Source organism: Macaca fascicularis, chromosome 5 (genome assembly GCF_037993035.2).
Source record: "Macaca fascicularis isolate 582-1 chromosome 5, T2T-MFA8v1.1".
NCBI lineage: Eukaryota > Metazoa > Chordata > Mammalia > Primates > Cercopithecidae > Macaca > Macaca fascicularis.
This window is the reverse complement of record NC_088379.1, coordinates 35,371,440-35,386,868: the sequence shown is the minus strand read 5'-3', so window position 1 is coordinate 35,386,868 and position 15,429 is coordinate 35,371,440. Positions and strand designations below refer to the sequence as shown.

The following is a 15,429-nucleotide window of genomic DNA, read 5'->3' as shown; positions in this document are numbered from 1 at the left end:
ATAGGTAGAAGAGAAGAGAAAGAGAAACAGCTTCCTCTATACAGGAAGGGGCCTCCAAGCATAAAGGACTGACTGGTGCAGAATGCGCAGTTTTATAGTCCAGTTTGAGGTGGTGGTGTCTGATTTACATAGGGCTCACAGATTGGTTCGATCAGATATGGCGTTTACATAGTGTATGGGTAAGGCTGGTCACCCCCACCCTAATCTTCTTATGCAAATGGGCTTTCCGGTTGATTGACACCATCTTGTGGGCTCCTTACAATGCACTTGGCTGGCAGAGAAGGGAAGATGGAGCCGCCATCTTGAAAAATGTCTAGTCCTTAGTTCCTGCAGGCATTCACCCTTGCAAGCTCCTAGGTTGCAGGCTGCTCTTTGTTAGAAAATGGCTTGGGACTGCTTTTCATTAAAAAGAAAAGCCGTACCAAGGACTCCCATGCACTTGCTGTCTGCTAAGTAATTCCTTCTTAACTCCTGTGTCAATTGGCTATTGCAGTTTGAGAGGAAGAGTAGAAATCAAAAAATTCTAGTTTTTTGGCAACTGTCAGATGTAAGTGGGATCATCAGAGATGTAGAAGGAAATGGTAACTTCTGTTTTGGCCACATAAAATTTGAGACGCCTGTTAGATACATGATGTGTATGCTGGGCAGCAGGTTGGATGTGTGGATCAAAAACTCAGGCACAGGTTTGGGGCTAAAATGTGAATTTGGGAGAAGTCAGCACTTAGATTATATTCAAAGCTATAGGATTAGATGAGATGCCTGGGGGAGAAGGTTTGAGGTGGAGAGGGAAGCATGGAGGAGGGAGAGGGAGAGAAAAAAAAATCAGCAAAAGCAGTGATAAGAAGTAAGAAAGGAGGAAAACCAGGTGAAGGGTACAGAAAATTTTGTCAAGTAATTTGCTTATGTGATTAAATGAGGTTGTGACTTGCTAGAGGTGAAGGTAGGTTTGGGAGTTTTGATTTGTCTTTAAGATGGGAGAGTGTGTACTTGCATACATTATGTGAAGACAATCCAGTCAGGAAGAAAAAATGGATAGAAGAGGAGAGATGTTATTAAACCAGCAGAGGCTCTGAACACAGATGAAATGATATGATCTAGTGCACGGTTATCCATTATTAAAAATCATTGTACTGCAGAGAATGTAGCACATTTCTTCTCAAATTATTGACCACCTCAATGTATGGCCTACTGAGCAATTATAGATATGACTGGATAAGAGTTATTTGCAATGAGCAAATATTGATTGCAAGAAATAAACTCACTTATATGACTATAGATGCAAGGAGATTGGTACATTTCATGATGGGAGAAGTATTTTCTTAAGTGATCAGTAAAAATTGTTGGATTGAATCAGTGAAATCACCACATGTGATGCAGGCAGCGTTTTTGAAGTGTAAGGTGAGAGGCAAAGGAGAAAAATAATCTTCAGAGAGTGAGGAAGCCAGTTGTCCCATGGTAGAACTTCAGGGCAGTGCTGAATGCTTTCTTAAAATTTAAGGTTAAATATAAAGTGTGATGGATCTACAGAGTAATTTATTTTTGTCCTCCATCAACTGGCAGGCACTCATGAAATAAGTTGAATTGTGTTTAATTAGGTTTGGGGCTTTGTCAGGCAAATATGATAGAAGACAAAGGAGCAAGAAAATAAATAAGTAATCAGATAAAATTTGGACTTGAAGATATTTACAAGGAAGTGAGTTTACTGACTGACTATGAAATCCAAGCCAGGCAATGAGGGAAGTAGTAAAAAATGTTGTGAGAAGAATGGTGTTGGATTAGAGGTCTCAAGGAATGAAAAGAATTGTTAAAATGAATGAAACTAAATTTAGTTAGCTGGAAAGATAGGCAAAGGTTAGAAAATTGGAAGACAGAAATGGAGATGTTTACATGTGGTCTTTGGTTATAAAATGAAAGTTTGATCCTCACCTATATGATCCATGCTGTAAGACTTTTGAAGTCATTTTCAAATAACTACAAATGTTAAATCAGAACACATCACTTGGATGTAAAGTAGAAAAAAAATGCCTCTTAGTTCAATTCAAGGAGAGTTAGCTGGTATTCACAGTTGTATACTATTTCAGAAAAGAAAAATATGGATTTGGGAACCTCATTTGCTCTTAGATTCTTCAAAATATATTTTCACGTATGCACTATACATTAGTGATTTGAAAGTGTAAGGGCAATTCACAGAATCACCTAATTCCCTCTCAGTTTTCTCCCAGGTTTATGTGTTGGGAACATTGCAATTATATGATATATAATATCCTTTTTTTAACCATGTTTGGTACCATGTCATAAAAGTAATATGAAGCTATAACCTTCCAACTGAAATACTGTACAACCTACCATTATAGATTTGCTGAACTAAGGTAAATGTTTCACTAACATTCAAGGGTAGATATGATGCACATAAAAGGATTTGCACTGTAAGATCATTGAGGAATAAATGAAAATCACATGTACATTGATAAACATGCAGGTTGGCAGTTTGCCCCTTAGTTAAATTAGCTATTATTATATGGTGGGTAGACAGTAAATATTTCTTTAAATGAGTTCTTTGTCATAAAACAACATATTAAAATAAGAACTGCAACATAAGAACAGTAATCTGTTGCTTAAGAATTGAGGGAAATAAAGAGTAGGCATTTAGCTATATAGTTTACTATATGGTTTTTGTTTCATTACATTATCTGTGAACTTTTCGTTTTATACTTGGTATTCTGTGTTTCCTTCACAGATTGTTGTTTGAAAGTCGATATACTTTTTCCAAATTCTAGAAAGTTAAACTACTCTGGGGAGTACAAAATTCTTTAAAGATTTTTTTGTATGTATATATCAAAGATTAATCACTCCAGAGCTTATATTTTTACCTGTGGACATTTATCCCCATTCCAGATTAACCTTTCTCCAGTCATATGTATAACTGTTTAGAAGGCAAGAATATATAGTCAATGATTTGAGAACAAATGTGCCCCGCTCTCCGTTGTACAATGATTTTCAGTAAAGATGTTTAAATGAGTAAAAAGATTATATTTCTTTAGAATTCAATTAGATAAAATAGTAACATTTTTCAGGATGTCATAAAGTTAGGCTAATTTTTCTGATAGTCATGCCTTAGGTTGATGTGGGATATATAAGATAAAATTAGTTTTACACTGAAATCATATTTGGTGTAAATGTATAGTTACATATATTACAGTGGCCTAGCAGTGTCGACAAGTGTCCTATTTTTCTTCCACAAAGAGATTTCCAGTTGCCTCAAATATTTTTCCCCTTTTGGTTTGATAAGTAGTATAGAAGGCATGTATTTGAAACTTAGAAATTGAGCTGAGACCTCAAAGCTCAGTTCAGTTAAGAGTTTCATGTCCTGGAGCGATGCTGCCACCGGAGTCAACATCATAATCACAAATGGTATTCTCATGGAAATCAGATCACTTGATGTGGATGTGTGGGAAAGAAACCAAGTGGCTATATATACCACATAATAAAATCACACACCAACAGCAAGAAATTGTGTTTCCACAGCATGAAAATGATATATGGCCACCAGCTGGAAAGGAACGAAAACGTTCAATAACCAAAAATCCCAAAATTGGAGGTTTGCCTCTGATTCCTATACAGCATGAGGGGAATGCAACCCTGGCCCGGAAAAATATTGAGGTAGGTTAGGCTTTTGTTTTATATTCAATTATAGAATATATTTTCCTGTGTCATAATGTGATTAGGTCATTAATTACTTCATTGGCTTCAAAAGCACAATAATCATCACTTTGAAAAGCATGGTAATAATCACATACAACAAGAAAACAGTGTGAATAACCTTATACCTTTTATTTTAACGTCATTGACCACCCAATCACATATGCACAATACTACTTATTTTCTTACCTCTAAAGTAGCCGATTTTAAATATGCGTATAGAAATTCTGGTGGTAAAATCACAACTTCAAATTCATTTTACAAGCTTACTTAAAACACCCTCAGAGTAAGCCCATAGCAGAATATGTCTGGAGCCCTGGTAACTGAACTTTCTAGTTATATAATCACATTTCAGTGCTTTGGGAACTGGTGGGGTGTCTCAGTTAATTTAAGGACCTACAAGATGACCCCTGAGAATCAAAAAAAATTTGGCATCTTTCATGAAAGCTACTGCTTGTTTTCCTTCTCACCCTGAGGGTTGGGAGAGCATAAGCGACATCAATCTTGACATGAACTTTGGCCTCTTCAGCAAAGAACATGGGCTGTTGACGCTCAAAACTCGTTAGCCACCTTGGGACCAACACATATTTCAGTGTCTTAATTGACTCCCTGAAACCAAAAGGAAAAGCAGTTAGAATGTGTTCTTATATCTTCCTTGAGCCTAAATTTGGAATTAAGTTGTTCAAATCTTTTGCTCTCCAAACATAAATAACTTTTGAAAGACAGAAGCCATTTTGACCTAGTGATTAGATTTTTAAACTTTTTGTGCATATCCTTTCTTGAACATCTATCCCACTGTAATATTCCTTCTCTGAAAGAGAAAAGCTTCAAAAATAATGGTCCTTTGTTTACTGCTTAGACGTTCTGCCCTGATGTAATCAAAGTAAGTGTCTCCAAGAAATCATGACCTCGTCATTTCTTCCATTTTATTTTTTTCTGTACCATTTTCTGTACCTCAATTTTTTTTTTTTTTTTTTTTTTTTTTGGCAATAAACTGCTCTGCAGAGAGTTCCTTATCTAATCAAGCATCTTAAAATTCTAAGAGTTACATTTCCCAGGAACCCAGGACAGCGGACACAGGCTGAACAGATGAAACTAACATAGGGAGAGATACGCCCTACAGTGACTGTAGTTTCTTTTGACATTGCCTTCGAATCAGTTATCGAGCAAAGCAAAATATTGGGATCAAAATGCATTCACCAGTATCTAGTATAGATGATGACTGACTGTATAATAATTTCTTAGCCTTATCTCAAATCCACAATTTCAGAGACAATTTTTAACATATTTAAGATAGGAAAACTGATGAACTGAAACTATGAAGTGTTACAAGCTTTTAAAAGAATTAGAATGCATTATCAATTACTGGAAAATTTCTGAGTCTTTAAAATAAACCAAGCGCTTTTGTAATAAGGTAGTTTGGTGATTTGATAAATTTGGCAAAGACATTTTTTAACTGTTCTAATGTTGGAAAAGCACAATGAAACTTACTTTATAAGGCAATAATATAATTTTTTAAAAAAATTTCATATAAACCATTAAAATATTTGCCATAGAATTAGATTCATATAAAAATTTTGAAAAATATATTTACAAAATAACCATTTTTGACCCTTTGTTGTAAAAATGAAAAGTGAGTTAAAATATTATTAAGTAGGGTATATTAATAAAAATTAGTCATAACAATGATTATATTCAAGAAGAATTACTTTTCAAAGAAGTTGTTGGCAGATTGATAAATTTTGTGGCTATGCCTGGCTTTCATTCAGTCCTATTGAAAGTCATATGAGAATACCTTATCCAGGTAGGGAAGGCTTCATGGTGAAAGTGACTTCTAAAGTTAATTGAGGAAATTAGTAGTGAGCCAGCTGAAAATGCCAGGTTGTTGGCAGAGGAAATCACACATGAAGACGCAAACAGAATGCTTAAGAATGCACAAACTAGATACTACCTGTGGTCCTCCTGCTGAGTCCCTATAAAATCATGGATATCTTACTTTAACTCCATTGTTCTAAGCTGCTTTATCTGTAAGCATATGGGGTTAATAAATGTCACGTGATTAAGTGACATTATACATGAGACTTTATTAGAATAATGACTAGCATATCTTTAACGTATATTGAAACAAAATATTAAGGAACTTGGAAGATGATATGGAATAATTCGTTAGTTTTTTTCAAAATTGCTATTTTAAAAGCAATATCTGTAAAACAAAAATAATGAGCGAAGAATGATGATGCACTGAAGCAGAAAATTGTGACATAGAATCCCACCCATAAGCCCATCTTTGCTGTTGGTATCCTGAGCACAGTTTGATGTGGTAGAAAGAAGTACGCTGGTTTCAGAAAGGCCAACCTGGGGTCCTCTCCCAGGCTCTCACTTGTGCGACCTTGGGCAAATTTTTTTCTTCGAGTTTCTATTTCTGCATCTGCAAGATAAAGACAATTTACTTTAAACTATGAATAATATGGAGTTTAAAGCATTTAAAGTGTTGTTGTGATGATTAAATGTATTGATATGATTATGTATTTTACAGCATGAAGATTAATACAGTGAGTTTGGTAATGAAAGCCAATTAAGAGAGTTTCTAATATACTGTGTACATATTGGTCATGTTACTTTTTGGTGTCCTAAGACCTCTGTAACCATTGGCTTGCCTCTGGATTTAATGGAAAATATGAAGGCACAGGCTAAAGCCATATGAGTGATTTGCTGTGAGAACCCATTCATTATACCATTCTCTAGCTATGATAAGTAAAAACTACTCTCTCTGCCACTGAGAGAGACAGACTCTGTTTCATATTATTATTTCCATTCAAAACATAAAAACTCCGGGGCTCTCTTAGACACAGAATGTAGGGGCCAAGTAATATCATCCATAATGCTGAAATTTGAAGTACACTACTGGTATGGTTTGCATCTGTATCCCCACCCAAATCTCATGTTCAAATGTAATCCAGTGTTAGAGGTGGGGCCTGATAGGAGGTGACTGAATCATTTTAACATATTCTAATGAAACTTTGGAATTAAGCTAGATATTAAACATTTCTTCCAATAAATTTCAGAGTAGGAAAAATGTGTATAACTTAAGATGTATAATCAGAATCTTACAAGAAAATTCCAAATTTTAAAATTATTTGTACATTATATTCATGAAAATATTTTTATTCCACTTGAATTTTCTGTTATAAATTTATGTTTGGATCTACTGGAATTAAGGAAAATAGATAAGAAAATAGAACATTGTTGTATACTGGAAACTGCTTAAACTTTTCTTCATTTACTCATTCAAAAATACTTACTGATCATTTCCTATGTGTATACAAGGTTCACACTTCAGTGAACTAATTAAACAAAAGGGGGGAAAAAAAACCAGAAATCTTGCTAGATACATCTAAGCAGGAGTGAGTTAGAAGAGGTAAGTATGAAGTGAGAGTAAATGTGGGTAACCCAAAAGACGTCTTTGAAGTGGTATGTTGAATGCATGTTAAAATGAATTTCCATGGATTGCATTTAACAGATGTTTCTCAACTTATGATGGGGTTACATACCAATAAACTCACCCTAAGGTGAAAATACATAAAATACAAAATACGTTAAATACAACTAACCTATGGAATGTTGTAGCTTAGCCTAGCCTAGCTTAAGCGTGCTCAGAACATTTATGTTAGCCTCCAGCTGGGCAGAATCATCTGGCAACACAGCACACCGTATCAGTTATTCACCCTCCTGAGTCCATGGCTGACTGGTAGCTGCAGCTCACTGCCACTGCCCAGTGTCACCAGGGAGTGTCCTACCAGGCATCGCTAACTGGAGAAAAGATCAAAATTCAGAATTGAAGTATGCTTTCTACTTAATGCATATTTGTTTTGCACCATTGTAACGTCAAAAAATCGTATCGAAGCATTGTAAGCCAGGGACTGTCTGTAGTTGATTTTGTAGCTCTAAGATTAGTATATAAATTAAGACATGTCACTTTTATCGAAGTAAAGTTAGGACCTAAGTCATAGAAATGAGCTCTTTTATAGGAAGCATCAACTTTTATGTGGATTGCACTTTCTAAACCTGAATTGTGCCAAATCTTGCTTCCCTGTGAGACATTTTATTTTATTTTTAGAGTGCGAGAGCAGAACTTGAAAGGCTGCGGCTCGTTGAAAAGTGTGATAGAGAGTCCGTGGACTCGAGCTTAAAGGAGAGAGCTTCTATGGTGGCCCACTGCCTGGAGCACAAGGACGATAAACTTCGAAATCGAACCCGAAAACATCGGAGTTTCAACTGCCTGGAGGACACAGAGCCTGAAGCCCCACTCGGGCAACCAAAAGGCCATAAAGGACTAAAGACATTGAGGAAGACTGAGGACAGGAATAGCAAGGCTACTTTGGACTCTGATCATAAGTTACCATCAAGGGTAATTGAAGAACTTAATGTGGTTCTACAGCGGTCAAGAACCCTTCCAAGAGAATTACAGGATGAGCAGATTTTGAAGTAGCAAAATGAATTGCTCCCCAGATTATTTTTTTAATTATTGTATGCAATCTTTATGTGTAAATCTGAAACTGAACTATAAGATAATTCATAAGAATTTGCCTATTGACAGGCAAATTTGTCTATCTATACTTAGGCATTTAAGGAGCATTTAAAAATATGTATATATGTGATTAAGTGTAAGAATAACTTTATTTTGGTCTGAACAAAGCTTGTAAAGTTCCATTGTACTAACTTTGTGTAAGAAGACAATGGGTTACTTAGGTGGTCAGCCCTTTTAAAGTAGTTATCTGTTAGTGGTATAATTTATGAGCAGAAATCTCAAACTGTACTGTATTGTATAAAATGCTGTGTTTAAATGAAGTCTAAGAAACTATCTGTAACATATTTTGCACTTTGAGAAACCTTGTATATTAAATTACCATATGTTTTTAGGTTTACAGAGGGTCTACCTTAGGGAAAAGAAGGGAAGTAAATTGAAAAAGGGGGGAGAATGTATTGTAGTGGTTGCCTAAAAAACACTGGAGCTTTTAAAAGAAGCAAGGAGTTAAATGTCCTGCAAAACAAGGAAGTGAGCTAAGATTCATTCAAGTTCACTAATGACCAGAACTTGTCAATGAGAAGCCACTTGTTAAGAAAAAAGTCCGGTGTTTATTTCCCAAGAGTAATATTCGGCCAACAGATGTAAATAATAGCACTAGCCACTCTTATTAATATTTATAGTGTTAGAAAATCAGCCACATTATAGATTCACTACGTTTGAGCTCATTGTTGGTGGCTGCTAAGAGGAAACTTACACTGCATTGAAGAGGTTGTGTACACAGGACCTGGCCTGGATGCTGATTTCACTGTCATTGTATGCAAGCTTTTTTTTTTTTTTTTTATAGAATTTCTGACTATACTTTTGGTACGAACAAAATTCATCACCGCAAGGTCCTGTTGTTCTGTTTGATTTTTACAAGTTTTATTATTATTTTAAGTAAGATTATAATGTTTTTCTTTGAATTCCCAGAAATAACTGGAAGAATACAATATTATGGCCATTATGGAGCCGGGGGTAGTTGGTGGTTTACTGTACATTTGGGGCTACTTGTTCACATTTAATCTAGGTGTTTTTTGTTTTTTGTTTTTTGGTTTTTTTTAAATAAAGGAGTGGTCTCTTCCCTGTACTTGTGAATAAGGACAAAGCCCTATTTTTGTTTCCACATAAAGATCAGCTACTGAATTGGTGATTTTCCTGACAGACAATACTATCTAATCATAGTTCATGTTAGGGGAAGCATTTTTCATCAGTTTCTTTAAAATTGGATTATGTTTGCTGAGTTTTGATATTTAACAGTATTTTATGTAGCTAAGCCTTTTTTTTTTTTTAAGCATTTCTTTTTTATTCTTCAATCTATATACACAGGCCCATACTTCAGTCAGTCCAATCATAGTACAGTGATGTGGTGGTAAATGCTATGAATTTCTTCATTGTAAAATACAGATCATTTGTATTTTGGGGTGATAAAATAGTTCACCATCGGTATGAGATATTTATTCTTTAAATCAAAGTAAATTAGAATTTTTAAAAAGCACAAAACTGCAGGACAGTTTATGAAATAGGTGGCACTATTAGGGAATCTTCCTTTAAGGCAAGAAATCATGTTATTTAGAAAGAAAAACTAATCTTAAACATACTATTTCTAATAAATATTTATATTTTTATGAAATAAAAGGTATGTGGAAATTAATGTTTGGTGATGTTGGACAGTGGAAAAGTATCTAGAGTTTTTACCTGCCTTATCTGAATTTTTCTTGAAACTTGAGCTTAAACTCTAATAGCTGTTTCCCTTTCTATTCTGAACAATTGTCTCCATTTTTCAAGTGTAAGATAAGGGCTAATGATGACATCTCATTTATTTTGAGTAAACATTAAAATTGTTTTACAAGTCTACTAGAATGTGACTTTATTATTTTCAGAACTTGAAGTTTGTTATTGTGAAATAGATCAAGTAGATTAGCTTTCTTTCCTTTTAAAAAAATTTGAATTTAATGTGTACTTCAAACTGGTCGTATTGTTTTTCCAAACAGGTCAATATAAGTAGCTTTATTTATTTAAAGGCCCACTTGCTGAGAACCAGGCACAATTACAGGCTCTGTGGCCTGTATTGATGAGGCTGCTGACCAGCCACATCCCTACAAGATGCATAGTACCACCCCTGGTTTATGGGCATCTCTACCAGCCTTGCCATATCGCGAGAAGGCCAAGGGCCTGGCACAAGTGTCTGGCACCTCAGCAGTGCCACTTGGTCATTCATGAGCAGCCCCTCATGTTCAGGAACAGTGCCTGACACCCAGGCCACTTCAGCTGCATCCACTGTAGGAAGGAGCTGACTGGCGAGGCCCATGAGCTGAAGGGTGAACTCTACTGCCTGCCCTGCATTTACAAGATGCTGTCCCTATTTTTAGGGACTGCAGCCAGACCATCAAGGGTCACGTAGTGAATACACTGGGCAAAGAGTGGTGGCATGCAGAGCTTTTTGCCCTGAGCGTGAGAAGCCATTCCTGGGGCTCTGGCACTATGAGAAGAAGGGCCTGGCCTACTTTGAGATCCACTACAGCCAGCTCTTTGGAACATCTGCAGCCATGAAGTCGGGTGACATGGTGTTGGTCCTCAACAAGGCCTGATGTGTGTGAACTGCTTCTCCTGTTCCACCTGCAAAAGCAGGCTCACTCTGAAGATCAACTTTGTGGAGTTTGACATGAAGCCCGTGTGTAAAAGGTGCTAGATAACTTCCTCCTGGAGCTGAAGAAGAGGCTGAAGAAGTCATTGGAACTCACATCTCACTAGGCCCAGCCCAAGTCTGGGGACCTCAACTCTGAAGGCTCTCTTGCCTGGCCCTTCTCTCCCTCCCTTTCTTCTCCCAGAGGACCTCTCCCTTTTCCCTCTCCAGCTCTCTGCCTTCTCACAGCCGCCTCCCACTTCTATTGTCTGCTCTTGGACTCCTCATCTCTCTTTACCTGCTTCTTGTCCTCCCCTCGTCTCCTTCCTCATCATCTCCACCCTTTCTATTATCTTATCTCTGCCTTCCCCAATGTCTTTTCTCTCCTTTGCGGTGGCTCCTCTCCTTCCTTTTGTGCAGAGGCAGGGACCCAAGAGGTGGGAAGCCTGTGAAGGGCCTGGGCCCATGCCCTGTGATTGCATCTACCTCTGTCCATGCGCTTAAGCCTGCAGAACTCCAGAGATAGCAAACCAGGGTCTGGGGGCACCAGGGCTCCCATCCTGACCTGTCCCTCCCCACAGCGGACCAGGTTGCACATATTCTTGTGGAACCCTCCACCCCAGAGTGTACCCACAGCCAGGGCAGCCCACCTGAGCTACAGGATTAGGGCTACGCTTCAATCTCACCATTCACTTAACCAAGTAGTATCCCTGGGCCCAAACTGGGCCAACAAATCCTTCCACGCCATTCACTACCTGCAGGGACAGGAGTCCACTTCCATCAAGAGGACTGTCTGAAATCCCACCTCGGCCCCTGCCTCTGGCTAGGCCACTGTGGTTCTCCCCTCCCCCAGCCCAGAACCTGTGTTGAGACTTTGGGTGTGGCTGGGAACAGGAGGTGATAGGGTCAGAGGTGGCTTATTGAGCAGACCTGATGTTGGGACTCAGGCTTGTAATAATGAAGGCTTAGTCACTGGGGAAAAAAAAAAAAAGTGCTCAAAGGCACTCTGATTTTTATTTCTGTAGCCCTAAAATTAATTAGACATGGTTTTTAAGTAGTTGATTTCTAAACAAATCATTACCTGATGATTCATCAAAGTGTCACTGAGAACTCCAAACCAAGCAAAAATAATTGAAGCAAAAATATGACTTATGAACATAACTACATTAGCTGCTGAATTGCATTATTTTTAATTCAAAAACTAATGCAAAAGCAATTTTTAAAATGCATCAGATTTATTCAAACAGGTTGTAGCATGCAGATATTTGCATCTTTTTAAATTTTTAATAATCACTTTAGGAAGAAGATTAAAACTTTCACCCTCTCAACAAAATTTGCACAAAGGCTTACATATTCTTCCTTACTCAAATGAACTTGTAATCAACCCCCAAACTCATTTGGCTTGCCTCACAAATGCCAGTAAGTTAAGGAGGTGGAACAAGGAAGGCAACTTTCTTTTGGAAAGCCAGCAAACCAAGAAGATGGATGACTAGTGTTCTAAAGTACCATTTTAAGTCAGTACAAATTTCAAGCTGTTTTTATGTTTAAGGTAGCAGGAAGAGGAAGGGGTTGGGATCAAGAGGTGACCACAACTGCAGACATTTGGGAACTAGTGAAGAGTTTGAGGCGGCTGGAGCTGCTTCGTCCATGATCAGATCACAATACTTCTGCAAATCTTTATTATTATTATTATTATACTTTAAGTTCTAGGGTACATGTGCACAACATGCAAGTTTGTTACATAGGTATACATGTGTCATGTTGTACCCATTAACTCATCATTTACATTAAGTATTTCTCCTAATCCTATCCCTCCCCCAGGCTCTTCCGACAGGCCCTGGTGTGTGACGTTCCCCGCCCTGTATCCAAGTGTTCTTGTTATTCATTTCCCACCTATGAGTGAGAACATGTGGTGTTTGCTTCTGCAAATCTTTAACAAAACATAGCTGTTTACATACTTTAATTGCAGAGTTAGTTAAGAAAACTACATGACTGTTTTCTTTGAATTTTTTCTCAGTGCTCTAAAATTAGCCTACGAACAGGAATGGGTAGACCTCTTATACAAAAAATGGAGTTAGTTATGTTAGTTTTTCTACTGTTTCACTGTTACCAATTAGTTAAGACAGAATTATTTGTGAAATGTGACCATTTTTCTGTCATGTGTACGATCATCACACTGATTTCTAATGATCAGGAAATGCAAAGCACAGAAATGAACCAGGTGACTAAAGTTTATGCTTTTAAGTTGTATAATTATTTTAACATTATTTTATTTAAAATGTTATAAATTACATCGTATTCCCCCTTCTCTGCCACAGCTACTATATGCTGAATGTAAAGGTTTTCATAATTGAGATACCTCTGCAGATTTAACCCTTTTTATGAGTCAAAGTTCAGAGCCTAAATGTCCTCATCTGAGAAGCAGGAATGTTAATTAACTTGTTGACTTTTTTCAACAACTATTTTTTACACACATACACATAAATTATGAGCCAGTTATATGAGATAGATACATACATTGTAGCAGACTAGAGGTACAATAAATGTTAGTTATTAATGTATTCGTTCTCCTAACTCTCATTTGATCTTAGTTGACCCTAATGGTTTTCAGAACTGCTTCTAGCAGGCAGATCAAGATGATGAAATAGAAGGCTCTTCCAGTTGTCCTTCACGAAAGAACACCAACCTAATAACAACTCTCCACACAGAAAACAAACTTCATATGAACCAAAAATCAGATGAGCTCTCACAGTACCTGGTTTTAACTTCATATCACTGAAAGAGGCACTGAAGTGGTAAGAAAAACTGCCTTGAATCAACACAATTCCTCCCCAAACTCCTAGCAGCAGCAGCATGCTGCATTGAGGAAACATTTTAGAACAGTGGACTGGGCAAAAATTTCTTGAGTCATATCCCCACAAGCACAGGCAGCCAAAGCAAAAATGGACAAATGGGATCACATCAGGTTAAAACCTTCTGCATAGCAAAGAGAAAAACCAACAAAGTGAAGAAACAATCCAGAGAATGGCAAAAAATATTTGCAAACTATCCATCTGTCAAGGGATTAATAACCAGAATAAATAAGAAACTCAACAACTCTATAGGAAAAAAATCTAATAATTTGATTAAAAGTTGGCAAAAGATTTAAACAGACATTTCTTAAAAGAAGACAAACAAATGGGAAACAGAAAGATAAAATGGTGCTCAACATAAATTGTCAGAAAAATGCAAATCAAAACTACAATCAGAAATCATCTCACCTAAGTGAAAATTGTTTATACCTTCAAAACAGGCAATCATAAATGCTGGTGAGATTGTGGAGAAAAGGGAACCTTCTTGGTGGGAATGTAAGTACAATTACTATGGAGAACAATTGGAGGTTCCTCAAGAAACTGAAAGTAGAACTACCGTATGATCCAACAATCCCACTGCTGGATATGTACCCCAAAGAAAGGAAATCAGTATATCTAAGAGATAGCAGCACTCCCGTGTTTGTTGCAGCACTATCCACAATAACCAAAATATGGAAGCAACCTAAGTCTCCATCAACACATGAACCAATAAAGAAAATGTGGCACTTCTACACAATGGAGTGCAATTCATCCATAAAAAAGAATGAGATTCTGTTGTTTGCAACATGTATGGAACTGGAGGTCAATATTCTAAGTGAAATGAGCCAGGCTCAGAAAGACGAACACCACCTGTTATTTATTTGTGGGATCTAAAAACAAAACAATGGAATTCATGGAGATAAAGTGCAGAAGGATGGCAACCAGGGCTGGGAAGGGTCGTGGGATGGGGGTTGGGGGCAAGATAAGAATGGTTAATGGATACAAAAGAATAAAAAGAATCAATGAGACCTAGCATTTGATAGCACAACAGGGACAGGGTGCCTATAGTCACTTTAATTGTACATTTTAAAATAACTAAAAGAGTATAACTGGATTGTTTAACACGAAATATAAATACTTGAGGGAATGGATAACCCATTTTTCATGAAGTAACTAGTCGACATTGCATCCCTGTATCAAAACATCTCATGTACCCCATAAGTGTATACACCTACTATGTACCCATAAAAATTAAAATAAAATTCTTTAAAAAAAATTAAAAAGTTGCTTCTAGCAATTTTTTCTTTATCCTTTAAAACATATGTTATGCACTAATCAAGCAGATTACCACAAGTTATGGGCTGAGATGTCTTCTCCCAAAAATCATATGTTGAAATCCTAATTCCTAGGACCTTAGAATGTAACAATATTTGGAGGTAGGTCCTTCACAGAGGTGATTGAGTCAAAATGAAGTTATTAGGGCAAGCCCTAATCCATTCTGACTGGTGACATAAGAGGAAATTAGGACATACAGAGAGACACTGGGGATGCCCAGCCACAGAGGAAAGGCCATGTGTGAACACAAGGAAAATGCAGCCATCTGCAAAGTGAAGGGAAAGGCCTTAGTAAAAAAACAAACCTGCTGACATGTTGATCTTGGACTTCCAGCCTCTAAAACTATGAGAAAATAAATTTCTGTTGTTTAAGCC

The 15,429-nt window shown here is 37.0% G+C and overlaps 1 protein-coding gene and 1 pseudogene across 9 annotated transcripts in view; both read left to right on the top strand.

Annotated features, from left to right (window-relative positions):
* ARAP2 (ArfGAP with RhoGAP domain, ankyrin repeat and PH domain 2) overlaps positions 1-10,120 on the top strand; it is a 180,301-nt gene extending 170,181 nt beyond the window's left edge. For all 9 annotated transcript variants that reach the window (XR_012434769.1, XM_074039512.1, XM_015450233.3 and 6 more), the window contains 2 exons: positions 3,526-3,660; positions 7,817-10,120. Coding sequence is in view for 8 of the 9 variants with exons in the window: in XM_074039512.1 (XP_073895613.1) it covers positions 3,526-3,660; positions 7,817-8,188 (507 nt within the window). In the remaining variant the exon portion in view is untranslated. The remainder of the gene's footprint in view (positions 1-3,525; positions 3,661-7,816) is intronic.
* Positions 10,121-10,209: 89 nt separating this feature from the next.
* LOC141410286 (LIM and senescent cell antigen-like-containing domain protein 2 pseudogene) lies at positions 10,210-11,489 on the top strand (annotated as a pseudogene).
* The last annotated feature ends 3,940 nt before the right edge of the window (positions 11,490-15,429 follow it).